The sequence below is a fragment of the Callithrix jacchus genome, chromosome 5, assembly GCF_049354715.1.
Source record: "Callithrix jacchus isolate 240 chromosome 5, calJac240_pri, whole genome shotgun sequence".
Classification (NCBI taxonomy): Eukaryota; Metazoa; Chordata; class Mammalia; order Primates; family Cebidae; genus Callithrix; species Callithrix jacchus.
The window spans coordinates 7,791,228-7,818,753 of NC_133506.1; the positions used below are offsets into that span (position 1 = coordinate 7,791,228).

At 41.7% G+C, this 27,526-nt stretch overlaps 2 protein-coding genes and 1 non-coding gene across 6 annotated transcripts; 1 reads left to right on the forward strand and 2 right to left on the reverse strand.

Annotated features, from left to right (window-relative positions):
• Positions 1 to 196: 196 nt before the first annotated feature.
• DEFB119 (defensin beta 119) lies at positions 197 to 12,843 on the forward strand. 4 transcript variants are annotated; one of them, XM_008995588.5, is made up of 3 exons: positions 197 to 473; positions 913 to 984; positions 12,570 to 12,843. In XM_008995588.5, the coding sequence occupies exons 2-3, from the start codon at positions 924 to 926 to the stop codon at positions 12,761 to 12,763; spliced, it is 255 nt and encodes an 84-aa protein (XP_008993836.1). In that variant the 5' UTR covers positions 197 to 473; positions 913 to 923; the 3' UTR covers positions 12,764 to 12,843. The 4 variants fall into 4 exon arrangements, with proteins under 4 accessions (XP_008993836.1, XP_017827357.1, XP_078231589.1 ...); XM_017971868.4 differs by lacking the exon at positions 12,570 to 12,843 and adding an exon at positions 2,166 to 10,030; XM_078375463.1 differs by lacking the exon at positions 197 to 473 and having other exon boundaries at positions 862 to 984.
• A 700-nt stretch (positions 12,844 to 13,543) lies between these two features.
• Positions 13,544 to 13,671, reverse strand: LOC144582924 (small nucleolar RNA SNORA40). Its single transcript, XR_013536475.1, has one exon. It is a non-coding gene; the product is annotated as a small nucleolar RNA SNORA40 (small nucleolar RNA).
• A 2,381-nt stretch (positions 13,672 to 16,052) lies between these two features.
• DEFB118 (defensin beta 118) lies at positions 16,053 to 18,873 on the reverse strand. Its single transcript, XM_002747388.6, has 2 exons — positions 18,766 to 18,873; positions 16,053 to 17,093 (listed from the first exon to the last, which is right to left on the reverse strand). Exons 1-2 carry the CDS (start codon positions 18,821 to 18,823, stop codon positions 16,780 to 16,782), a joined length of 372 nt encoding a protein of 123 aa, XP_002747434.1. The 5' UTR covers positions 18,824 to 18,873; the 3' UTR covers positions 16,053 to 16,779.
• Positions 18,874 to 27,526: the final 8,653 nt, after the last annotated feature.

Sequence of the window (27,526 nt, forward strand, 5' to 3'; positions counted from 1 at the left end):
TACTTCTCAGAGTTAATAACTCTTTTTTTTTTTTGTGATGGAATCTCACACTGTCACCCAGGCTGGAGTGAAATGGCACGATGTCGGCTCACTGCAGTCTCCACCTCCAGGGTTCACATGATTCTCCTGCCTCAGCCTACTGAGTAGCTGGGATTATAGGCGCCCACCACCGCCCCTGGTTAATTTTTTTATTTTTAGTGGAGACAGGGTTTCACCATGTTGGCCAGGCTGGTCAGGCCAGGCTCCTGACCTCGTGATCCACCGCCCCCTTGGTCTCCCAAAGTGCTGGGATTACAGGTGTGAACCACCACAACCGGCCTGTTTAATGTATTTTTTATGTTTTAAATATGTTTTAAACATGTATAGGCAAGTACTATATCTTAAAGCAGAACATAATCATGGAGAAGAGTACTGTCACCCAGCATGACAAGGCAGCTGATATAATAACAGCACTGAAGAGCTCTTGTAAATCGGTAAGTGCACAACAGCAGTCCGGTAGAATTTTCCAGATATCTGACTAAATAATTCAAAAGGAAGTAATAAGAAGACCAGTGCATGTGTTGAATAAATGTTCTATTTATCAGAGAAATGCAAAGTAATTTTTAAATTGAATATTTCTCGATATATATTTATTAAGTATTAATAATTCCTTTGTGGGTCTCAAAGGCCAAATGGCTTTAATTGGCCTGTCCCTTTACTGGCACGAGTGCTGGCCAGTTTCCCACACGCTCATCTTGTGCTCTGCTCAGACATCTGCTACACACTGTCCTTTGGCCTGGATGACCTCCAATAAATCCCCTCCTTTTCTAATTCACTGCCCACAGCGCTGCTGATAAAAGCAAGGCTCATCTCTGTCTTGCTGCAGGGAACTCTGTTTCCATCTGCTGCAGCTCACTCACCTCCTCCTCACAGGTGTGCCAGCCATGAAACTTCTTGTCCTGTTTCTTGCCATCCTTCTGGCCATAGAAGAACCAGTGGTATCAGGTAATGTGAGCCTCTCTCGGGGTCTGGGCTCCTGGTCATGCGCTTCCTGTCTTTCCCTCTCCTCTCACTGTGGGCAGCATTTGAAACCTTTTCTTCTCTCCTGCTGCTTTGGGAGGTTTCCCCAGGATCATCTTGTTAATATCTCTCTCTGATTCTTTTTTCAGAGTGGTGTGATGATAGATGTTTGGAGCATCTGGTGCTTGAGGGCCAGGATGACATCCTGGTGGGAGCTTGGGAGAGGTTTGAGTGGCAAAGCATAGGTGCTGGCTGGGGGACTTGTTGAGGACTTTGGGAGATTAGAGTGAAGGTTGGGGAGGTTAGAGCGAAGGTGGAGGAAAAACCTTGGAACTGGAATGATAGAAGGAATATTAGGACGAGCTGGAGGTGAGGAGCTGGGCTTTCCTGATGGTTTAGGGTACAGTTGGAGAGGGGATGGGATTTGGGGTTGAGTGGAGCTGGTGTTGGGATTAGGCTGGAGCTTGGGCTGAGGCTGGGAGTCGGTGCTGGATGGTGCAGGGTGTTTGGGTTCAGCTTGCTGATGGGACACTGCTGGGAATTGAGGTTAGTGACTTGATTAGATTAGGGTTTGATTAGTTTGGATTAGATTAGACTAGGGTTTGGCTTGGAGTTGGGGCCTGGGGGCATTGAGTTGAGTAAGGCTGGGAATTCTAATTAAGGTAGGCCTGAATGAGTTTGAGTTTGAATTGGGTTAATCAGGAAGATTGGAGATTGGGTTGCAGCTGGAGCCAGGGCTTGTTAGGTTTATGTTAAACAGGGTCAGGCTGTGGATAAAAAATCGGGTCTGTGTAACATGAGTGAATCCTCTTCGTTGCCTAATATTAGAGGTGATCATGTCCTTTTCCCTCATTCCTAGCTCTGCAAGGTGGGGCATTAATTAGCTTTAGTTGATTCCAAAGTAAGGAGTAAGAAGTTGGGGATAGGAAGACAGAAGGCTGAAAAAGGCTCTCCCAAAAACTTTAGAGTTCTCAGTTGGAACCATTGTCTCAGTTCTCTTCCCTCTCAAGGACTCTTCTCTCTTTTCCTGGAACTGGGTCTAGCATTACTCACTCAGCTGGCTTTCTTCTCTTCTTCCCTGTCCTCCTGTTCCTCCTCTGCCTTCTGTTTTCCCTCCACTTGCGTGATACTAACATCTGCTTAACTGTTGTTCGTATGCCCTGAAGTAGAGTGTTGGATGGATGGACACTGCCGGTTGCTGTGCAGAGATGATGAAGACAGCATCATACGCTGCCGAAATCGTAAGCGGTGCTGTGTCCCTAGTCGCTATTTAACAATCGAACCAGTAACAATTCATGGAACCCTTGGCTGGACCACTCCTCAGATACCCACAACAGCTCCGCAAACGAAGAGAAATAAAAATCATGGATAGAAATGGCTTTGTTTCAGGAAGCTTAGGGTCCACATTGCATTAAAACTCACAATTTTTTTTCTTGTGTCTATCAATCATAAGGAATGATGCCCCAGATGGGTTGAGGGTGGGGGGATGGCGGGGTGGGGAGGCAAAGAGATAATAGAGAGAAGTCCCTAGGGCTGGGTCATAGCAATGGTGTGATCGTTACAGTCTCAAAGACAGTTTCCCATCTACCAGTGGCAGGAGAGGCTATTGAGTCTGGAATGGACTGGGGAGAACATGGTGGGAGCTGAGAGATTTAAAGGCATAGCAGATGCCTAGAGAGTGGGAGAATCCTTGTGCTGGGACAGCTGGTCCATCTTGAGAGTGAATGGGCTGAGGGTAGATGGGGCTTAATAGAACCCAAATCCTTGGGGTTCTAGGGAAACCAGCTGACACACCTTCTGGTGCTCAAAAGCCCTAGTCCCAGGGATCAGAAGGTGTCTAAGTATTAAAAAAAGATAAAGCACATGATTTACTTATTTATGTATGAATTTGTTCATTATTCATTTTTTTCCATTCTTTTATTGGTTCATTCATTCATATTCGTCTCAGCTCTGCCACTTACTACTGGCAGACTTTGCTTATAAACCTCTCAGAACTTCATCTTCCTTGTCTGTAAATTAGAGCAATAGTAGAATCTATTTCAGAATTGAGGTAAGGATGAAATTAGATAATAGTGCAAAGGTAAGCACTCAACAAATGCCATCAGCTGCTATTGTTCATTGATTTACTCAAGGATTTGTGGAATATGAGCTGTGTGCCTTCTAACTGTGTTAGACTCTGAGGGAGACAGAAGCCTGTCTCATTTCAACTGGTACTTCAGCCTGGGAGAAGACTCACTCGTGGGGAATATTTAAGAATTTTGATTGAGAATCTAGGGAATCCGGGTGTCTTCCCAGGCTTTATTATCCCAAGTTCTATTCTCTGGGCCTCGTTTAACCAACACAGTTGTTTATCCCTGAACTGTGTCCTCTGCTGTGAGGCCAGGGGCTGAGAGTGTTCTGTAAAGCATGGTGCATGGCACAGAGACAGACAGAAGGAGTTCACTCCCATCCAGGAAGACTCTGTTCTCAGCTCAATATTTCTGCTCTTAGACTCTGAAAGAGGGGCCCCTCCTCTGATCTTGGTCTGACTCTGGCCTTCTTCTGGCTAAGTCCCTCCCCATGGGGTGAGGAGTTGCTGGGGGCAAGGGGAATATGCCCATGAAGAGCCTTTGCCTGTCCTCCTCCCTTTCTGAGCCACGCTTTGAGTAGCTGGGTTCTGGGATTGCCTGCCCAGGGAAACCTTGTGCCTGCTTCAAGGAGCTACAGGGGCCTTTCCTCAATGTCCATTCCTGGGGGGTTGGGCTAATTGGGTGCAGACCCCGAGGCAGGAGAGGCATCAAGGGATGCTCCTGTTTGCAGGGTCTGTGAGCAGAGTTGGGGATGGCTGAAAAGAGAGGTGAGCTGTGGGCTGGGCATGGAGTTCTGAGGAATCAGATAATTATAAATTCAAAACTGACCTTTCAGGTCATTATGAAGGGCTATCTCATAAATGAGGGTGGATATATTTTATGTACTCATTTTATTAGCTTGATTAATAACATTTAAGTATGCAGACAAATGACATGACACAGTAGCCTTCATTTGCCTTCTTGCCCTAGGACCTGCAAATATTAGGGTTGTGCCTGCTATGGAATCCTGCTCTGGTTGATAATACATTTCTTTTAAAAAATTATTATTTTTAATTCACAAATAATAATTGCACATATTTATGGTATACAGTGTGATAGTTCAATACACATATAGAAAGTGTAGCCATCAAATCAGAGTAATTAGCATATCCATCACTTCAAACATTTATCATTTCTTTGTGTTGGGAACATTCAAAATCCTCTTTGTAGCTGATTGAAAATACACAATAGGCTGGATGCGGGTGGCTCACACCTGTAATCCCAGCATTTTGGGAGGCTGAGGTGGGTGGATCACCACGAGGTCAGAAGTTTGAGACCAGCCTGGTCAATAAGGTGAAACCCTGTCTCTACTAAATACAAAAAATTAGCCAGGCTGGGTGGCTGTAATCCCAGCTACTTGGGAGGCTGAGTCAGGAAAATCACTTGAACCTGGGAGGCGGAGGTTGCAGTGAGCTGAGATTCCACCGCTGCGCTCCAGCCTTGCTGATAGAGCAAGAATCTGTTTCAAACAAACAAACAAAAAAAAAAGAAAAGAAAACATACAATAAATGATAGTTAATTTCAGTCACCCTATAGAGCTATGGAATACTAGACCATGTTCCTCCTATCTAGCTGTGATTTTGCATTTGTTAACCCACCTCTCCTTATCTTCCCCTCCCGCTTACCCTTCCCAGTCTCTGATGAACACAATTCTGCTCTCTACTTCAATGAGACTCACAGGTTTTTTGTTTGTTTGTTTGGAGACAGAGTCCTGCTCTGTCGCCAGGCTGGAGTGCAGTGGCGCAATATCCGCTCACAGCAACCTCCGCCTCCTAGGATGAAGCAATTCTCCTGCCTCAGGCACCCAAGCATCTGGGACTACAGGCGCGCGCCACTAAGCCCAGCTAATTTTTGTATTTTTAGTAGAGACAAGGATTCACCATGCTAGTCAGGATGGCCTCCATCTCTCGACCTTGTGATCTGCTCACTTCGGCCTCCCATAGTGCTGGGATTACAGATGTGAGCCACAGCACCGGGCCAAGATCCACATTTTTAAGTTTCCACATATGAGTAAGAACAGTAATATTTATCTTTCTGTATCTGCTTTATTTCACTTAACATCATCCGTGTTGCCACAAATGACAGGATTTCATGTTTTGTGGCCAAATAGTACTCCATTGTGTGTAATACAAACTTTCTTTGTTCCTTCATCTGTTGACGCACATTTAGGTTCACAATCTATTTTTCAGCCCACTTCAGAGGCAGGAGCTGCATAGTCTTTTCACAGTTTTGCTGCCTGTCTGTGAGCTGGGACACTCAGGCTGCCCATGAAAGCTACTTGTGCGGCAAGGCATTGGATTATCGCTTGACTCTGGCCATTCTATGAGAAAGGGACAATTCTCAGGGAAGCCTGAAGTGAGGCAGGAGCAGAGATCTGGAGGAGAAAAAGGATTTTTAATTGAGAAAACAGCGAGGGTTGAGGTGGTATCATTCCTTGCCTCTTTTAGACTTTCTTCACCTCTGTCTAGCAGAATAATAGTCTTGTCATAGCAGTTTGTTAATTTGTATTCCTGGGATCTAAGGAAGAAACGTTTGTTTGTTGTATTGTGGATTCACATTCATTCTGATTAAGGTGAGAGCAGTGGCTTTAAAAAAATTTTTAATTTTTTTTGAAATTTACAATAATGTGTGAACTCAGTTGAGATGGTGTCTTGTGGTGTCTATATTAAAAAAGAAAATAGAAGGCAGAGCGAATTGACTTAGGTTAGGTTGAAAACAAAAAGAAAAGAATGATAATGATAATTATTGCTCTTACCACTCACAAGACCATCAAAACATCGTGAAATGTGAACAGTGGAAACACTGTCTCTGAACATTAGAAAAAGTTTTTAAAAATTTGTGCTAAAAGTCTACATTTCGTGTATTTAGGGAGGATAATGTCAGGGTGGAGGGCTCTCAGCTGATGCTAATCAGCACACATGTAGAATAGAGGACCCTTTTTGTCCTAATTCCAGTTTTCACATTGCAGATATCTGCCTAAATGTAATGCTTTATACTGTGGTTGTGACTCACCTCTCATCCACCATGATTTAATTTCCCATACCATGTCTGCAATTCTTTCACTTTGATTCTTAGCCCTTCATATAGGAAATCTTTCCTTTCTTCTTGTAGTTTACTTTTTTGTTTTTGGTGAATTTTTTATTTAAAAATTTTTTTTATTTTTAATTTTTGTGATACATAGTAGGTGTATATATTTATGGGGTACATGAAATAGTTTGATACAGGAATTCAGTGTATACTGATCACATCAGGGTAAATGGCATATCCATCACCTCAAGCATTCTTCTTTGTGTTACAAAAAATCCAATTATACTCTTTTAGCTATCTAAAAATGTATGATAAATTATTGTGAACTGCAGTCACCATGTTGTGCTATCAAATACTAGATCTGATTCATTCTGTCGAACATATTTTTATGCCCCTGTAATTTACTCTGAAGAAGCTCCTGTTGGTAATCAAGTCTCTCAGTGGGTTTACTTCTGAAAATACCTAATTGTATGCTTAACTATTGTGTTAGCCCATTTTCACACTGCTATGAAGAAATACCCATGACTGGATAATTTATAAAGAAAAAGAGGTTTAATGATTCACAGTTTCCCATGGCTGGGAGGCCTCACAATCATGGCAGAAGGAAAAGGAGGAGCAAAAGCACATTTTACATGACAGCAGGCGGAAGAGTGTGTGCAGGGAAACTGCCCTTTATAAAACCATCAGATCTTGTGAGACTCTTTTTTTCCTTTTCTTTTTAAACAGAGTTTTGTTCTGTTGCCCAGGCTGGAGTTCAATGGCACAGTCTTGGCTCACTGCAGCCTCCACCTTCCGGATTCAAGCCAGTCTCCTGCCTCAGGCTCATGAGTAGCTGGGATTATAGATGCACGCCACCATGCCTGACTAATTTTTGTATTTTTTGGTAGACACAAGGTTTCACCATGTTGGCCAGGCTGGTCTTGAACTCTCAAGTGACCCACTCACCTCGGCCTCCCAAAGTGCTAGGATTATAGGTGTGAGCCACTGCACCCAGCCAGATCTCCCGAGACTTACTGTCACAAAAACAGCACAGGAAAAACCTATCCCCATGATGCAATTACCTCCCACAGGATCCCTTCCGTGATATGTGGGGATTATGGGAGCTATCATTTAAGACGAGATTTGAGTGGGGCCATAGCCAAACCATATCATCTGTTGAGAAAATTGTAGCTAAGTATACAACTCTAGCTTGAACCATAATTTCCCTCAGCACGCAACATTTCTTCTCTGTTTACTGGCTCTTTAAAGGCTATGGAGAATTTGATGTCCCCTTTCTAGGTTATCACTCTTTCTCCAAACTGATTTCTGATTGGCTGCACAAACTGTCACTCTTAAGAAGTTATGACACATATTAGTTATTGTGTAATTATTTAGTATTGTCCCCTTTCCACCAATCCCCCACACACATATTAGGTGGAAATCCTTAGAGGCTGAGATAATGTTTTGTTTACATCTGTGTGCCTGATGTTAAGCCTAGTGCTGCTGGGTATGAATGTGATTTACTGAGTGTTTCTCTTTTCTTTTTTTGAGATGCACTGGAGTGCGGTGCATCTCAGCTCACTGCAACCTCCACCTCCTGGGTTGAAGCCATTCTCTTGCCTCAGCCTCCCCAGTAGCTGAGATTACAGGCATGCACCACCATGCCCAGCTCATTTTTGTATTTTTACTAGAGACGGGGTTTCACCATGTTGGCCAGGATGGTCTCGATCTCCTGATCTTGTGATCTGCCCGCCTCGGCCTCCCAAAGTGCTGGGATTACAGGTGTGAGCCACCATGCCCAGCCTAGGGAGTATTTTTTGAATATGAATAATGAATTCACAAGTGAAACCATGAGTAGATCTGGTGGGGGTACAAATGGCTGACTCCAGGTTCCAGGAATCTGGGTGGAGAACTTTCTGGGGTGGAGGGAGCAGAGGACCACTGTGTCAGGTACATATGGTTCTGGCTGGCACGGTTAGCAAGGATGCAGAGGAGTTCCTGGGTCTTGCTCAAATAATAATAAAAACAACAATAATAGTTAACATGCATTTAGTTCTTACTGTGTGTCAGTCCCTCATTGCTTTCTATGTATTCAGCCACTAATCCTCATAACTCTTAGGGGTTAGGTATTTTTCCAGTCTACACTGTACATATGAGAAAAAGGGGGTAGAACAGAGAGGCACAGAAACTTGCTCCAGGATACACAGCAAGTAAAACGGGAGCTGGGATTGGAACTCAGGTGTTAATGTTTTTTAGATTTTGTTGTTTCAATCTCTGGTTAGCCCCTTAGGTTATTTTATTTGTTCATATTTTAACTTTTTATTTTGAAATAATTATAGATTCACAGGATGTTACAAGAGAGAGTTCCCATGTAGTCTTCGCCCAGATTCCTCCAAGGCTTAGATTTTATGTAGCTGTAATACAATATGAAAACCAGGAAACTGATATTGGTACAATGCGTGTGCATATTTCTATGCCATTTCATCATGTGTAGATAGATGTAACCACCGTCATGACCGAGCTGCAGAACTGTTCCATCACCACGAAGATCTGCCTCCTGGTGCTCCTTTAAAGTCATACCAGTTCTCTTCCCTGTCCCCACCCACTGTCACTGTGCCAAACCCCTGGCAACCACCAATCAGTTTTCCCATCTCTGCAATTTTGTCACGTGACAGTGTTGTATAAATAGAATCATATGTGAGATTTCGTGATTGGCTTTTTTTGGCTCAGCATTCTTTTTGAAACAGGGTCTGGCTCTGTCACCCAGGCTGGAGCGCAGTGGCGTGATCTTAGCTCACTGCAACCTCTTTCTCCCAGGCCCAAGTGATCCTTTCACCTCAGCCTCCCCAGTAGCTGGGACTACAGATTTGTGCTACAACGTGTGGCTAATTTTTTATTTCTTGTAGAGATGGATTTTTGCCATGTCACCCAGGGTAGTCTTGAACTCCGGAGCTCAAATGATCTTCACGCCAAAGTGCTGGGATTACAGGCATGAGCACCACACCCAGCTAAGCAGCATTATGCTCTTGAGATCCATCCACACTATGTGTCTCAATAATTTGTTCCTTTTAGTTCTGAGTATTTCTAGCCATTGCATTAAGGCAAGAAAAGGAAATGAAAGGCATGCAGATTAGACAGGAAGGAATAAAACCGAGTCTATCTGAGGATGTCATCATGGTTCACGTAGAAAATCCTAAGAAATCTACAGACAAAGCCAAATAAAACAAAAGCAAACGCAAAACACCTAAAACTAATGAGTAGGTTCAGCAAGGTCAGAGGATACGAGGTAAACATATGCCAATCAATTATATTTCTATATAATAGCAATGAACATGTGCACTCCAAAATTAAAAATACAGTATCATTCAAAGTCACTCCAAGAAAAGAAAACACTTAAGTGTGCATCTAACAAGCTATATACAGAAATTGAATGATGAAAACTACAGAATATTGGTAAAAGAAATAATATCTAAACAAATGAAGAGACACCCCATCTTAGTATCTTGTAAGACTCAACTAACAGATATTAATTCTTCTCAAATTGGCATATGCATTTATGTCAAAATCCCAGAAAGATTTTTTTGTAGAGGTAGACAAATCATTCTGTCTATACAGGCCTAAAGAGAAATCTGCAAACAAACAAAAATAGCTCAAACAAATTTGAAAAATAACAAAGTTGGAAGAATTATTCTACCAGATTTTAAGACTTATATAGTAATTGAGATTGTGTGGTCTTGGTGGAGAGATAGATACACTGATCAGTGGAAGAGCATAGGGAACTCAGACATAGCCTCATACAAGTATAGCCGACTGAGTTTTGACAGAGGTGCAAAAGCAATTCATTGGAGAAAGGTTCTTCTCAACACATGATGCTGGAGCAATTGAATATCTACAGGCAAAAAAAAAAAAAAAGAAAAGAAATCTAAACCTAAAGCTCACACCTTTCACAAACATTTACTCAAAATGGATCATGAGAGCCAGTCATGGTGGCTCACATCTGTAATCCCAGTGACTCAGGATGCTGAGGTGGGAGGATCAATTGAGTCCAGGAGTTCCAGACCAGCCTGGGCAACATCCCATCTCTACAAAAATAAAAGAAATTAGCTGGGCATGGTGATATGTGCCTCTAGTTCCCAGCTACTCAAAGTGCTGAGGTGGGAAGATCACTTGAGTTAGGGAGTTTGTGGTTACAGTGAGCTATGATTGTGCCACTGCATTCCAGCCTGGGCAACAAAGCAAGACCCCATCTCTAAAGAAAATTATTTTTAAACAATCACATATTTAAATATAAAATGTAAAACTATAAAACTTCTAGAAGAAAGAGTAGGAAAAACCTTCAGACCGAGTGCTTGGTGAAGAGGTCTTAGATACGAAAGGACAACCTAACAAGGAGAATCAATAAATTGGACTCACTCAAAATTTAAAACTTTCATTCTGCAAAAGACCCTGTGAAGAGGATGAGTGAAAAGACAAATTACAACAGGGCAAGATTATTTTCCAACCACATATCTGGCAAAGAGCTTGTATCTGGAATATAGAACCAACTCCTAAGACTCAACAATAATAAACAATCCAATTAGAAATGGCCAAAATATGAAAAGACATTTCACTGAAGGGGATGTACAGATAGCAAATAAGCACTTGAAAAGATATTCAACATTATTAGCCAATAGAGAAATGCATATTCAGACCAGAATAAGACACTACTACCTACCTATTAGAACAGCTAAAATTAAAATAGTGGTTTTCCAAACTTTTTCTTAGTTAAGGCCCACTCATCCTCCATTATCTTGTCTTTTAATGCCCTCTGACAAATTAAAAGAATGTATCCAGGCCAGGTACAATGGACTTTGGGAGGCTGAGGCGGGCAGATCACTTGAGGTCGGGAGTTCGAGACCAACCTGGCCAACATTGTGAAACCTCATCTCTGCTAAAAATACGATTAGCTGGGCGTGGTGGCATGAGCCTGTAATCTTAGCTACATGGGAGGCCAAGGTGTGAAAATCTCCTGAACCCGGGAGGCAGAGGTTGCAGTGAGCTGAGATCATGCCATTGCATTCCAGCCTGGGCAACAGAGCAAGACTCTGTCTCAAAACAAAAGGAAGAAAAGTGTCCACCTTTCGTCTGCCAGATATTTGTTCCAAATGACCTATTTTATTATTACTAGAAACAAGAGTATAAAAAACCCTTTATTTAGTCCATTGTATGTTTAAATGTTCCTGTCATTTTATCCAAAAATTTCACCTATTATCAGGTTGATCCTCTTTAATTTATAAACGATAAGGATTTTCAAAAACATTTTATTTGGGGGAGAAGTTGTTAAATAAAGAACTTGGTCTTAGAAAAAAACTCCAAACACCCAATAGACCTGGAAACAACCAAAATGGCCCTCAATAGACAAGTGATTAAATAGACTGTACTACATGTGTACCGTGGAATATTACTTAGAAGTAAAAGGAATGAACTATAGATACACACAACTTGGGTTGCTCTCAGTTCTGTTGATTGTCTTTTTTTTTTTTTCATTGAAGTTGAGATTCTCCTGGTTATAATTACAATGAGTAATTTTTGCTGGGACCTGGACATTTCTGGTATTATGTTATGAGATACTGGATTGTATTTCAATGGTCTTTGTTGGCTTGCTTCCTCTGACATGGCTCTGGTGAGGACAGTGGGGCGCTGCCTGGATACTGCAAGGTGGGGGTGGAAGTCCAGGTGTGTCTCCTCGGATACCGCTTGGTTGGGATGGGGAGGTACGTTTTGTTCCCCATGTGGCCTCCAAGTCACATCACAGGAAGTGGTGGCCCTGTTACTACTGCGTGGTGGTGAAAGTCCTGTCTCTACACTAGGCCCCCTCTGTCACAACCCCATCAAGGAGGTAGAGAGATGGATGCCTTCTTCCCACCAGATAGGGGAAATCAAAGTTCCCCACCCGATTCCTATCGACACTGCGTGGTGGTGATGGGCATTGTGACCATCCAGCAATGATAACATTCCCTGCTCCCCACACCTCCTTACAACGTGGAAAGGGCAGAATTTGAGGCTCCCCACGTGGCCTTCTTTGGTGGATGTATGAGTGGGAGAGTAGTTTTGTCTTTGGTTTTTCCTGGAGTGGAACGGTTATTGTCTAAAATGTTCTCTCTTGCTAGGTTGACCTTTTCTGGTTCTTTGGCTAGAGAGGGGAGACTTTTTTTGGGACTCTGTGTCTACACTAGTTTGTGTTTCTAGGTTGCCAGTCTCTCCAGCACAAGTCTGGGCTTGATGAGGCAAAAAGAAAACCCAGGGAATTCATGGCTGTGTCCTTCCTTAGGTTCCAAGGTCTCTGGAAGTGGAACTCAATATTACCCTTTAGGTTTCTTTTTCCCCTTTAGACTTTTAGGATGCTTCCTAATGTATCGGATTTATGTCTTTCCTAGGTGGAAATTAACTATTTATATGTATTTTTTCTTTTGCCAGGCAAACGTCACATCCTTCTATGCATGGGTAACAGTGGAATCTGTAGGGCCTCTTGCAAAAAGAATGAACAGCCGTACTTCTATTGCAGAAATTATCAGTTCTGCTGCCTCCAGTCCTACATGAGGATAAGCATTTCTGGCAAAGAGGAAAATACTGACTGGTCTTATGAGAAGCAGTGGCCAAGGCTACCTTGAGTGCTGGCGATCACCATTCTCAAGCTCCCTGGGCACCGAGACCTGCTGTCAACCCCCCTCATTAAAATTCATGTACCTGCCATGCTTGTCTGTCTTTGATCCAATGGAAATCACAGGGAGAGACTGGGCTTCGCATGGTGACAATGCCTGTCTCATTCTGGATGGGCCCTGTGAGAGAGAAGGCTGGAAAACTGGGGTAACAATTACAGAGAAGCTAGACAGGCCGGTGAGGAAGGGGGAAGAATGAATCCAATGAGGGAGGGTTGAAGGTTTTAGGCAGATTATGACTCAATCTGTGCCATGTAGGACTCAGAGAGGGTCTACAACCAGTGGGATGGATGCATGGGTAAGTAGGTGGAGGTCTTGTAGACAACTTTGATTTAGTTCATGAAAACATTTTAGAACCAAGAGACCTGTTGTAATGTGGAATAAGCTGTGCTGGTTTCAAGCTGTGAGGCTGAGGGGTCTGTTTGGTGGTTATTGCAGATGGTCCTTGAATATTGGATGCTGTTGCTGATAGTTAAGGTCCTTTAATTCTTCAAAAAAAAGAGGCTTATGCCTCCAATGAGAACTAATACCAGCTTTTTAATATAAAATTTTAATTTCACTTTTAAAGTCGTAACTCCCACTAGTAAGTTCTAAATTCTGTCAGAAGTAGGGTAGTACTTACCCACTCTCTTTCTCTACTTTTCTGACTCTCCTCAACTCACTACAGTTTGCCTCTGTGCTCACTGTGCTCTGGCCAAGCTCACTAGTGGGCCTCCTTTTATTTTAATAATAATTATTCCTCCTTATACATATCAAAACTCCTGCTAAACAATGAGTTCTGGGTTGCAAAAGAGGATTTATTTTTTGCACGTGTCTATAAGTCTTTGTCCACAAGTTAAACAAAAACATAAACAAGTGCAGCTGGACCTCCTTTTTCAAAGTTTCCTAATGCTCCTCAACTTGTATCTCCATCTGCTTTTGGGCAGCATTGCCTCTGTGGGTTGTTCTCTCCCTGAAAACCTTAACCGCCTAGTCTTCTGTGATTTCACCCTTTGTTTTCTTCCTAACTTTCAGGCTGCCCCTTCTCCATCATCATCTGTTATTTGTCCATTGGATTCTTCCCGGGTTACTGTTCTCATCTGAGAATAAAAACTCTCCACATTCCTAGGAAAAGGCTGATAGTCCTATGGTCACTATAACAAGTAAATACCTTGAAACGTTTTAAACTTTTTTCATTGATCAATGACAACTTGCTTCAGTGAACACACTTCTGATAGCTAATTGCCAGTGACAGCACTATGCTTTGATTATGCCAATCAGGTTTGAATTCTTTTCAGTGTACATACTTCTAAATTGTCATTGACCAATTCCCACTCCTGTAGCCAACACAACTCCCTCAGAATGTGTTCCCCAAATGCTGTGTAAGTTCAACACTTTGCTCTGCTGAAGGAACTTACGATGGAGCAGCATGGCTCTCCTGTTTTTAAGAAAGCAATCATTTCAGCATTTTGGTTTTAGACGTGAGCTATAGTTTCATCCTTTGACAAACGTCTTTTTTTCTCCTTCCTCTGGTGCTGGCACCCATCCCAACAACGAAGTCTATGATCTGGATAAAGTGTTGGTTTTGGACTCCGTTTCAGGAAGAATACTGGGTGAAGAACCCAGGCTGATCCCGCCACTGAAAACAGTGAGAAAAACTCACTTAAAATATACAACAACGGTGGCTCAAGCCTGTAATCCCAGCACTTTGGGAGACCGAGGCGGGTGGATCACGAGGTCAACAGATAGAGACCATCCTGGTCGACATGGTGAAACCCCGTCTCTACTAAAAATACAAAAAATTAGCTGGGCATGGTGGCGTGTGCCTGTAATCCCAGCTACTCAGGAGGCTGAGGCAGGAGAATTGCCTGAACCCAGGAGGCGGAGGTTGTGGTGAGCGGAGATCGCACCATTGTGCTCCAGCCTGGGTAACAAGAGCGAAACTCCGTCTCAAAAAAAAAAAATATATATATATATATATATATATATACAACAAAACTTTAAAGCATCTTTAACCTTGCAAGAAAGTAAGGCCAAGAGTATTAAAACCAAGTGCAAGTGGGCACTCTTTCAAAGGCAGTAACTGAAGCCAGCTTCAGTGTCTTTTGTCACAAAGACACTTGCTGAATCAGGTGAACTTGAGCTTCGGTTTCCATGGCTTTGGCCAAGGTGGATGTGGGCAGGGGAGAGAAGGCAGTGACTAGGTTCTGAAAAAATACGAATCTAGTAGGAGATGCCTACATAAACCTGTCTTTAAAGTGTTAAAAATACTGTGTGAAAATAAAGCAGATACAGCATCCCTTCTCCTTCACCAGAGGTTTTCATGGAAAATTGCCTGGTTTTGAACCTAAGTACTCAGCAAATAGAAAAAAATCTTCACTGAGAATTTATTATCTCAAGGTAGAGCTCATATAGTCTCTCAGCCTGAATTCACTGTATATGGATCATGCGGAAAAAAAAAAAAAAAAAAAAAAAACAAGCTTAAAGTTGTCCCAGACTAGTAGCGCCAAACAGACGGAGGCAAACAAAGGAGTAGACCTTTAACTCAGGACTCAACTAGTTTATTCGACTAAACTTCAGAGGAAAATGGACAGACCAGAGTCCCAAATCGCAAAACACACAAGGAAATAAGGTGCCATGAATTAAGGTCAGCAGAAATCATAGACTAGAGATTCAGACTTTCAAAGACTTCAAATATCAGACTGATCAAGAATAAGAAGTTTAAAAAAATAATGAGACCCAAATTTCCCATCATGAGTTAGGTATTATCTAACCCCTTGGATAATACAATTAGACCTGTGAAGAAGCATTACAGTGTTAAGTGAAAGTTCTATGTTCAAAACTGGACCTTAGCAGGTTTGGCAAGCAGAAACTGCAGAAGCAGGTGGTTCAGATCCCTATCGCACCCGTTCCTGTTTTATTGCCTCTCCTTCATCACACACTAATGGTATCATGAGGGGTTCCTATGGTTAGTCAACACAGGAGGAAAAAGCAAGGCCAGATTTGTAGAATGATCTACAGCACCGGACAGAAGTGCTACATTACAGCCTTACGTAGCGGTGGCCTATAAGACAGTGGTTAAGGGAAATCTTTCCAGTAGAAGGAAGGCTTGCCTAGGTATGGATCTATAGTAATTCGTGAACACTGGTAATGGATTGGCGGGTTGTTTAGGTACTTGGGAAGAGCAAAATTGGAAGATTTGTAACAATGAAGTCTGTGGTAGAGTTAAGCGGATGGGACAGGGTGTGAAAACTTTTTTTGGTATCAGAGGGAGACAAGTAAAGCTCTCAGTAATCAGGTGGACAAATGATCCATCCTTTCACCCACAATTGAGGGGCATCCTTACCTTTGGATGTTCATGTAAGATCAAGACTTGGTCAAAGAAATGGGTTTATGGAGGCATAGAAGCTTTTCGACAGCTTCTATTTCAACCCCGAAGCCACTGGGACAAAGAGGAGTCTTCATAGCTCACGCTTGGGGCAGCCAATTTCCTACAGTGAGAGATGAAACATGGCTCCAAGACCATAGTAGGAAAATGAATGCTTTCACCTGAAGTGTCTCCTGTTCTAGAAAAAAAAGCTTTTAGTGTCCTGGTAGCTACTTTCACAGAGACAAAGATTTAGAATTTTGATCATGAACACTTATGCTGCTATTAAAACGCCTTTTGGGAAGACAGGAAGACACATAAAAAAATTGTTGTTGGAATAGTTAACTAAGCTACTGAGGTGGTGCATAGGTCACTAGCAAACAAGAAATACTAAAGGTAGGTTAAAACTTGTGGAAATAATTTGACATTCCAAGAAGAGCACTGAAGAGTTTATCACTGGAAATAGTGACAATTTTAGGCTTATTTACATAGCTGTTTATCTATTAATAGAATTACATATTGGTAGGGGGTGGAAGGGTCACTGTGGTATTTTCAGTGCTTTATCTATATGTGACTTAGTTCATCACTCCGAGGACAGGGGTGAGTGACATCCGAGAGGAAGTCATGAGCTATGGGGAACATTTGGGAGAGAGGTCTGAGTTCCCCATCCTGACTCAGACTCTTCAACCACGTCTTTCTTGCTGCTTACTTCAAAGTAGTCTGTAGTGAATTTTACTGTTAAAATATCATCCATACTTCCTGGTGATGAATCACTCAAGGGTGTGGAAGATGTCGTAGGAACTTGCTTGCGGTCTTCATAGGATGGAATGCAGCAGACACGAAGATTTTTGCATGTTTCCCTCACTGCTTCTCCATCTTTGCATTGTTTCCTGCAGTGCCCTGATTTGTTCCAGCATTTTTTTTCACCACTATAGGCTGAATAATAAAAGGAAAGACGTTCAGAACACTGTGCGCAGTGGGAGTCTGAACAAGTTATTGGCCTCTCTGCTATGAAGGCAGAGGAATAGAGGCATTAATGGAATAAATATTTTTAGACTTACCTTTATTTTCTTCCCACCCCACCAGACTTACCTTTAACTTGGTTATTTGCCTTCTAGGAATCTATCCTATTTAAGCCATTGTTCAAATATGTAAATATATTAATATTTGTACAAGCATATTATTGATGTGTTGTCTCAAATGACCATATATGACTTTGGCATTCCACAGTGGAACTTTACAACTTTATAAACAATGAGGCAGATATTTAGATTGGTAACAGGGAAAGATCGCCACAAAATAGTAAGTGAAATAATAGTGCTGTATAGGGCCGGGCGCTGTGGCTCACACCTGTAATCCCAGCGTTTTGGGAGGCCAAAGCTGGTGGATCACCTGAGGTCAGGAGTTCAAGACCAGCCATGGCCAACATGGTGAAACCCTGTCTCTACTAGAAACACAGAAATTAGTTGGGCATGATGGTGCACACCTGTAATCTCAGGTACTTGAGAGGCTGAAGCAGAAGAATTGCTTGAACCCAGGAGGCAGAGGTTGCAGTGAGCTGAGATTGTACCACTGCTAGGTGGTGACAATCTAGCCAGGTGACAAAGCAAGATTCCTTCTAAAAAAAAAAAAAAAAAAAAAGCTAGGCACAGTGGCTCATGCCTGTAATCCCAGCACTTTGGGAGGCCAAGGCGGGTGCATCACCTGAGGTTGCGAGTTCAAGACCAGCCTGACCAACATGGAGAAACCCCATCTCTACTAAAAATACAAAATTACCTGGGCATGGTGGCACATGCCTGTAATCCTAGCTACTTGGGAGGCTGAAGCAGGAGAATCATTTGAACCCGGGAGGTGGAGGTTGCAGTGAGCTGAGATTGCACCATTGAACTCCAGCCTGGGAGACAAAAGAGAAACTTTGTCTCAAAAAAAAAAGAGTGCTGCGTAGCCATGCACAGAATGTGCTTACTTTGTTTTAAAACAGAAATATTTGAATTCATGTTTACGTAAGCTCAATCATACATTGAAATGCATCTTAAAAAACATAAAACAAAGGGGAAAGTAGGCTTCTTCACCAGTAATTTCAAAGTTCTGGTCTTGCCTTTAGATATACTTAAGAAAGCAGTGATTATGAAAAGCTTAGACTTCTATCATAGAAGGAAGAAGAAAAGCCAGTTCTGTCTTCCATATAACAGCTCTGATGATATTTTCTGACCTGTTCACCAAATTCTAGAATATTAGAAAACAAAAAGAACCTCATTACAGCTATAGCAGGACTTTTAGGGCCAAGAAAACATAGCAAAGTGGGCTGCAGGAATCATTTTCAAGAGCTGGCACAAGTTGGAAAGAGAACGGAAGTGAGTCTAGCTTTCCTCTAGTTCCTTAGGTGGTAACTTGGAATATAGCACAAAGGCCAGCTCTGGATGGTGGGAGTGCCCCTGTCCATTGAGGATAACTTGCTCTACTCCCAGGTTTTACCCCAGTCAGGAACATAGTCCCACTGTGGGAGCTGTGGAGTTGCCCAGGTTGGGGGGTAAGTGACACATTGGAATGCTCATGAGCCAGAACCCACTATACCTCTATTTTTGTAGCTTCCCTGACCTCTGATTACCTGGGATCACTTGGGGTAGGAGCACAAGCATTGAAAGAGCCAGCAGCAGGGGTTTCATGGTCCTTGGGAAACAGGAGGCAGTGGATCCAGGGGTTCAGAACACTGTGTGCAGTGTGAGTCTGCACAAGAGTTTTATTGGCTTCTCTGCAGTAGGGGCAGAGGGATGGGCACTGAACCAGCCAGATATCTAAGAGCTTATCCATGCGTAACAACAGTCTGTTGTGTGGCACACAGGCTGAGCATTTGATCCAGGCACTGGGAGGGCATGCAGAGGGTTACAAGTCACAGGCTTTGAGGAGGTGTTTGGAGCAATGGAGAGGGAGGATTCACACTGGGACGTCTTCCCTGGCTTTCCCCAATCTTTCATTAGGGCCCAGCCATTCTTCACAGCCTGTCTCACTCTAGCATAATCCTGCTTTTGAATGGTCTACTTATCTGTGTGTTTCCTGCACTGGGCTGTGAAATTCCTGAGAGCAGGGAATGTGTCTTTCATTTTTGAGTCCCCATGGCACAAAGCATGCTCTCAGTGAAGGTTTGTGGAAATAAACGATAATGAACATATGTCAATCTATAAGCCAAATCCCTCTCTTATGTGCCCACCAGGAAAAATGACTTGGCCAAGAAGTTATTTGCTGCAGAAGTTTGAGGGAGATCATTTATAAAATTCAAAGGAGGGTACTACTCAATGTCATTTAAAAAAAAATCCCGACTGAAGGCAGATCTACAATAAGTTGTGGTGTTGCTTTTGACAAGGGCACCATGAGGGACATCAGAGGTCTGGGAGCTGTCCACAAAGACCCCAACGTTTAGGCCTGCTTTTGGGAGGCAGAACCTTGATGTCACCCACAGAGTTAGCCTGGGTCCTGTGTTGCTTTTTTTGCATTTTCATCCTGTTTAAACTTTTGCTCCCTCTTGTTTATTTGGCTCTCAAAGTCTCTGTAAAGCTTTAGAGGAGGTTGCTGACTTTTCTCTTCTGGAATTGATGACCTTCACAGTGAGAAAAATCAATGGATTTAGCGGGGTTGCCATGTGAGTGAAGAGACTTCTGGATAGAACCATGTGGAGAGCTAACTTTTGTATTTTTAGTAGAGATAGGGTTTCACCATGTTGGCCAGACTGGTCTCAAACTCGTGACCTCAAGTGATCTGCCCACCTTGGCCTTCCAAAGTGCTGGGATTACAGGTGTGAGCCACTGCTCCTGGTCTGGACCTAAGTTTTCTTACCTGTAACATGATAATAGTTTTAGTCTCTACGTTACAGCTTATTTATTAATTTTTTTTCTTTTTTGAGTGCTGCTGTGTTTCAGTAGTGGTTTATTCTTGTAACTCAAGTTTACTTGTTGTTAGGTTTCCAAGAAGAGAAATAGAGTTCCTAATATTTCAACATCTATAGTTTAGAGAGAGTGACATCAGCAGGGAGCTCATAGTAACTTAGTAACAAAAACTAATTGGATGAGGGCAATTGGTCCAGGAACATTTTGCAGGATTGTGGCCAGTACTCCTGGTCTTAACCACAGCTGCTGTTCCAAGTGCTTCTGATTTAGGACAAGATTTTCCTAAAATTTCCACAATGTGAGATCATCACACATTGAAGTCATGAGGGGAAACTCAGGGCTTCTCACCTTGTTGAGTCTCCAAGGAGATGGAGATGCGCAAAGACCAAAATCAACATGGAGTCCTTCGGGACTTGGTGAATGCTGCGTTTCACCAGCCTAATGCCATGCAATAGGCTGACTAAAAAAGTCTCCAATTTTTTACCCCTCCTGCGATCCATGCCCTTTGCTGTATAACTTTATGATGCCCTCCTGTTACAGTCAGAGGGTCTACCGCACCATTTTGCTCTGCACTCATCCATGAGACTTGCTTGGTAGCAAATGTGATTTCTTATGTAGGCCAAAGTTTATTTACTAATGTGTTAGTTTCTTCCACCCAAGTCCCAACAAGGCCTGACCCTTCTTAACTTCCGAGATCAGACAAGATTTGTCACATTCAGGGTGGTATGGCTGTAGACTAATGTGTTAGTTTCTACGTATGAGTTCTTTGCCATTCTCTTATCATTAATTTCTAATTTTATTATGTAGGGGAATATAACCTGAATGCTATTCTTTTTTCTTCTTTCTTTTTTTGGTATGCTATTCTTTAATGAAATTTTCTTTGTGGTCTAAAATGTGGGACATTTTTGCAAATTGTTGTATGTGCTCAAAAGAATGCTTACTCTCTGTTGAGCATAGAAATATCTGGATATAAATGTATATCCAATAAATTGAAGCATATTAAATACATTGGCCAAACTTTCAGTGTGTTGCTGTCAGTCGAGCATTAACATTTGGGTTGAAGATCTCCAAATGTTATCGTTGACTTAACCATGAAGTGCTGTCATTTGTTGTTTTGCAAATTTGAAAGCTGAAATTATAGTTGCTATTATGTTCTTGTGGCTCAATAATAACAAATAATAATAATAATCTTTTAGAGACAGGGTCTTATTCTGTTGCCCAGGCTGAAGTGCCGTGGTATGATCATGGCTCGCTTGCTGCAGCCCTGACCTCCTGAGCTCTTGCTTCAGCTTCCCAAGTAGCTAGGACTATAAGTATGCACCACCATGTCCAGCTATTTTAAAAAATTTTTTGTAGAGATGGGGTCTCACTATGTTGCCCAGTCTGGCCTCCAACTCCAGGCCTCATGTCATCCTCCCATGTGGGCTTCCCAAAGTGCTGGGATTACAGGTGTGAGTCACTGTGCTCAACCTCAAATATTTCTTTATCAGTATATAACCCATCCCTTTGTCAATTATTATACACTTTGCTGTGAATTCTTCTCTGTCACATATTAAGATTGTCACTCCAGTTTTCTTTCTTTCTTTCTTTTTTTCAGATAGGGTCTCACTCTGCTGCTCAGGCTGGAGTGCAGTGGCACAATCCCTCCCAGCTCACTGCAGCCTCCTCCTGGGCTCAAGTGATCCTGCCACCTCATCCTCCTGAGTAGCTGGGACTACAGGCATGCATCACCATGCCCTACTAATTTTTGTGTTTTTTTTTGTAGAGTGGGAGTCTCAACATGTTGCGCAGGTGACTCCAGCTTTCTTTTAGGTTATATTTGCCTAGTATGGCACATGTGTCTGTGTCATTTAGACAACATGCTATTTGAGCTTTCTTTGTCTCATTTGAGGGTGTAAGACTTTATTTAATGAGTTTAACCCACTTACATTTATTGCAAGTAAAATTACATTGGGACTTATTTCTGCTAACTTATTCTATATTTTCTATTTATTGTACTTTTTTTTTGCTTGCTTACTATTTTCAATTAGGTGGATAAAGGGTCCCTTAGTTGGTATAAAATGTATTCATTTTATTTTTATTCTTATTCTACAAGCAATCTTATAAAGCCTGTGTCCATGATAATCTACCTTTATTGACATTTAAAACTTACCAGTAATTGTATTTTACCTCTTACCAAAGCAAGTACTTTAGCAGTGCTCTTACATTCCTTGGCTTTCTTTCCACTGAGCTTTGCCCATCCCCTCCCTTAACTATGGTGATTATCGGCCGGGCATGGTGGCTCACACCTATAATCCCAGCACTTTGGGAGGCTGAGGCGGGTGGATCACAAGGTCAAGAGATCGAGACCATCCTGGTCAACCTGGTGAAACCCCGTCTCTACTAAAAATACAAAAATTAGCTGGGCATGGTGGTACGCACCTGTAGTCCCAGCTACTCGGGAGGCTGAGGCAGGAGAACTGCTTGAACCCAGAAGGCGGAGGTTGCGGTGAGCCAAGATCGTGCCATTGCACTCCAGTCTGGGTAACAAGAGCGAAACTCAGTCTCAAAACAACAACAACAACACTATGGTGATTATCTAAAATTTATGGGCAATTATTGGATACATTCTTTCTCTCATTCTAGTCTAATTTTAAAGTCAACTAGAAAATTACAAGTAATTGGTAATTCTTACCTTTCATATATCATTTACAACATCCTTCTGTATTTGTTTCTCTTTTTGATTGAGTTTTTTCTTCAGTCTTTGTGTGGCAAGCATTCTGAGTCCTTCTATGCTTGAGATTATTTTTATTATGCCCCTATATTTAAATAGCAGTATAAATGTATATAAAATTCTAGGTTAAAAGTTCATTTCCTTCACTATTTAGAGTATTTATTTTTTCTTTCACACCAGCGTTACAATTGAGAAGTTGCCACAACCCAAATTTTTCTAGGTTTGCATAAAACAAGTTCATATTAGTTTTCTAAAGCCTTTATTTTTTTGCCCTAGAAGGCAAGCAATTTCATCCAGCCATGTATGACCCAAAGGAGACTTAGAAAAGGTGCTCATGGAAAACAAAATTATACGCTTACTCAACCTAGCAAATTGACTTCTAGGATCTTGTTTAGACATTTTTACTCAAGTATATAAAAATATATGTGCAAAGGGTCAGTTGTGGTTTTGTTTTATCAAAGATCTAGAAAAATTCCATTTTATACTCAATAGAGATTAGATGTATAAATTATGATCTATCCATATGATGGAATAATATGTAACTTCCAGAAGCAATAAGGCAAATTTTTATGTGCTGACAAGGAAGATGTCTAGAATATACTGCTGAATTAAAAAAATTTTAGAGCAATGTATAGTTACCTTTTTTGGTTAAAAACAACTAAAGGTACATGTATATTTATATGCATTTATACACGCATAGGAACAAGGTTTTAAATATCAGACAGAAGAGGAGGATGGTACCTTGTCTAAACATTATTCAGGCCTTCATAAACAGTAGTTTCAAAACGCTGGCCATTTGTGAAATCTCACTGGAAATAATTAAGAAAATCACAGACTTTAATGGTTGGAAAGGAGCAGAAAGGCCTGTACTTTCTTCCACATCTCTGCTCTGCAGATACTTTTATCCCAGAATAGCAGTACAGGAACTTCGTATGAAGTAATAATAGAACTTAATGTCCAAAAAAGGCCTAAGACTCACGATTTGGTAGAGATTAGAAAGACAGCTGAAGTCAGGCAGCCCCTCGGTTTGGGTCATTGGGACATTGGAGCAAAGTACCATCTGCAGTTTGGGATGCCGAGGCTACAGCTGAGTATGAAATGGACTTCTCATAAGACAGCTTTCCCTAATATATGGTTCCAGGGGTCCTGGCCAGATACACAGTCCCAATATGGAGCCTTAGGTTTGTCCTAAGAGGAAAGCATTCTGATAAATTCAAGCCCATTTCAACCATCCCTGAAAACGCTTCTCAGTGGAGGAAAATACATTAAGCCTTCCATGGACAGTTCCCCAGGCTGCCTCTTTTTCCCTTCTTCCTTGGTTCCATTTTCCTGGGAACATCTGGAACAGGACCAAAAATACAGTAAAAGCCAGTAGCCAGAATTTCATGGTCTGTGGATGAATGTGGCAGATCCAGGAGTTGAGAACATCCTGCAATGGGGCTCTGGACTCAGGTTTTTATTTGCATCATCATGGATGATGATGCAAAGAGCGGTATAAGGAGACATTGGCCCTTTCAGAGCTCTGTTCTAGATACACTGAGAGGAGGCAGAAGAGTGGAAGAAAAGGTAAAACCGTCATGGAAGTATATACAGAGACCACAAACCAGGAAGTCTTCCTTCCTATGGGAGTTTTGGGGTCTCTCCTCATAGCTCCTCGTATTGTGTCCTAACGCTCATCACACCGCATCAGAACCAACTGCAAACACCTTGTTTCCAGGGCCAGGGGCTTAAACCTAGGGAGCTCAGAAAATAATATTTTAACATTCTATTAATATCAATATTTTAATATTCTTTTCTGATACACATATTTTTAACACATTAAGAAATCTTAAATGTGCTAAACACATCTTAATAAACACATTTTTAGATAATGCATAACATCAGGATTTTTGAAATCAAGTAGGTCAGACTTCTTTATTTTACAGATGGCAGCACTAAGGTCAAGAGAGGAAGAGCAACTAGCAGGCAGGAGAGTTGGGGAAAGGATGCTTATAACAGGGCCTGAAATGCCCTCTTCCCGGTGAAGGGTCTTGGGAATGCTACTTCTGACACAGGCATCCTAGAAAGAGTACAGTCACTTCTATGAACCCCAATACACAGTGCAAACTTTGCATACAACTGTCACCCAGGATCCACCTAGTCTTGTTTTTCTTAGGACTCATTTTCACACTCTATCAGTCCCTGTGGAGAGAAGTCATATAATCGTATACTTACATGCCTGCTTGGCTGCAGAAGAGCTAATCAAGCTTGAGAAGAGGGGCTTAATGTTGTTTTTCTGGATAAATTTCCAGGTGATTTATTTCTTTTGGTTATTTTTGTTTATGATTGATTTCTGGCCGTAATCTACTATGGTCAGAAACAAGGGACTAATAATCTTTGGTTTTGGGAATTTAGTAATGATTTCTTCTTGTCAAAGAACTTGGTCCTTTCATATGCTATGGGACAAAGTCCTCTATTAAGTTAGCTTTTCACTCCCTTAATCAATGTAAATATTCCACTTATTTTCTACTTACTTCAAGTATAAAATACTCAGAGAACTATATTAAAATCCCCATGTGATTAAGCATTTAAACAAGTTCTTGTATTTTAGTAGTTTTTACATTACATACTTACTTTGTTGCTTTATTTTATGGTGCATACATTTCTATGTTGCCAAGGCTGGTCTTGAACTCCTGGCCTCAAGCAATCCTCCTGCCTTGGCCTCCTAAAGTGTTGGAATTATAGGCATGAGCCATTGTGCCTGGCCACTGTACTGTGTTTCTTCCAGAATTGCAGATGAGAAGTCTGATGTTAGTTTGATTCTTTTTTCGTTGTTGGTATCTTGTATCTTTTGCCAAGAAACTTCTGATGTTGCCCTTTTATCCTGGAAATTATACACACATTTTTAAAAAAGCAATTTGTGTCTAGATATGTGCTTTTCTCATGGGTATGCTTGGGACCTGGGAATCCTCTCAACACAAAAACTCATGTCTTCCTTCAGTTCTGAGAAATTTTCTTCTGTTTTGTCTCTAATTGTAATTTCTACTTCTTTCTTTCTAATTTTTGAGCTTATTGTTTGTAGAGGTGGCATGAAAGTGTTCTTTAAAATACTTTTCCCTCTTTAAGAGTGCAGCAGGTTTCCTCTCAAAAGCATGAAGAATGTGCAGGAAGCATTACCCCAGCTAACAATTTTTATTTCATTATATTTTGCTTTCCATTGTGAAATATCTCTTACATTTCATCTTTTAGATCACCAATTTGTTGCTACTATGGCCATCTTTTGTTTATTTCTTTTACTACAATTTTAAACTGACCATAATACTTTAAGTTACAGAAGGTCTTTTTAAAATTATATTATACTCTAAGTTCTGGGGTACATGTGCAGATCATCAGGATTGTTATATAGGTATACACATGCCATGGTGGTTTGCTGCATCCGTCCACCCATCACCTACATTAGGTTTTTCTCCTAATGTTATCCCTCCCCAATCCCCCCACCCCCTGCTGTCCCTCCCCCAAGCCCCCTCGTCCCACAACAGGCCCTGGTGTGTGAAGTTCCCCTATAGAAGGTCTTTTTTGTGTTTTACTTCTATTTCCTGGAAAGTCTGTGTTATGTTAAAATTTTAAATTTTCATCCAAGTCTTTTATTCATTTCTTTTGAAAGAGGATGCAGTAGGAGTAAGCTGCTCTCATCTGCAGTTCATGACCCTTTGGGGAACTGACTCTCGGTGGGGCTGTTAATCACAGGATCGTAACCCCATAACCATTGATGAGGACACATGGGCCGTGGTGAGCAACTTGATCCTGGAATTAAGATCTTGAGCAGAAACAACTGGGGGTCACATGCCTTTACCCTAGAAGCAAAATTGTAGCCTTCCTGTCTTCAGAAAATGAGATGTGCTCTTTCACTTTGTCTCATATGACAAGGAATTATCTGACCATAAGGCAGTGCAGATTTTGGGCATCTGATACAGGTGAATGACCACGACTGCCCCTTCATTAATAAGTGACAGAGCCAGGATTCAGATCCAAGTCTGCCTGACATCCGAGATTTTGGTCTTAGCCGTGTTATACTTTCTGCAAAACACTTATCTTCTTTAAAACAGCATGTCCTCTTTGTCCACGGCAATATTTCCCCTGAGCCTCTTGACACCATTTTCTATTGCTTCCTCTGGGTCTTTGTTCCATTAATCACTTCTCATCCCTTTGTATTTTCAACTTCTTGCTCTGTATTAGATTCCTTTCCCCATTAGACATAGTCCCTTCTCTGCTCATTGTCCTGGTCTGGCCTCTGAAGAGTCAAGAGTAGCTGTCATTTAACCATTGTATAACATTGAGTCAATTTTTTTTCTTGGATGAGCCACAGTTTCCTCCTCTGGAAAATAAAGATAAAGATACCTACCTTGTTGTGGGGATTAATCACATTAAAGGCTCAACATATGGCCAAAGATATTGTTTTGTTTCTTAGATTATGAAGGCAAAGATGAGTTCCCAAGCATATGTTCTTAAGTAAAGGGGTATTGATGTTGAATTCACCTCCGTCTTCTCTGCAGATGCTAAAGATTACTCCCCCATAGCCCAATTCTTCTATCAAAGTCATGGGAGTGGACAGCCAGGGAGCTCCTCTGCCTTTAGTGTTACCATGCTGAGGCTGCTGACGCCCTGGGCATGACAAACATTTAATTATCTATTGCTGCATTATAACCAACCCCAGTATCTTACTGGCTTAAAATGATAATATAAATCCATTATCTCTCACAGTTTCTGTGGGTCAGGAATTCAGGAGTGGCTTGGCT

Excerpts from the sequence above, each read along its gene's own strand:
- DEFB119 (XM_017971868.4), top strand. The coding sequence starts at position 924 with ATGAAACTTCTTGTCCTGTTTCTTGCCATCCTTCTGGCCATAGAAGAA. Across the intron at positions 985-2,165 it reads AGAAGAACCAGTGGTATCAG|TAGAGTGTTGGATGGATGGA; the intron begins GTAATGTGAGCC and ends TATGCCCTGAAG.
- DEFB118 (XM_002747388.6), bottom strand. The coding sequence starts at position 18,823 with ATGAAACCCCTGCTGCTGGCTCTTTCAATGCTTGTGCTCCTACCCCAA. Across the intron at positions 17,094-18,765 it reads CCTACCCCAAGTGATCCCAG|CCTATAGTGGTGAAAAAAAA; the intron begins GTAATCAGAGGT and ends TTTATTATTCAG.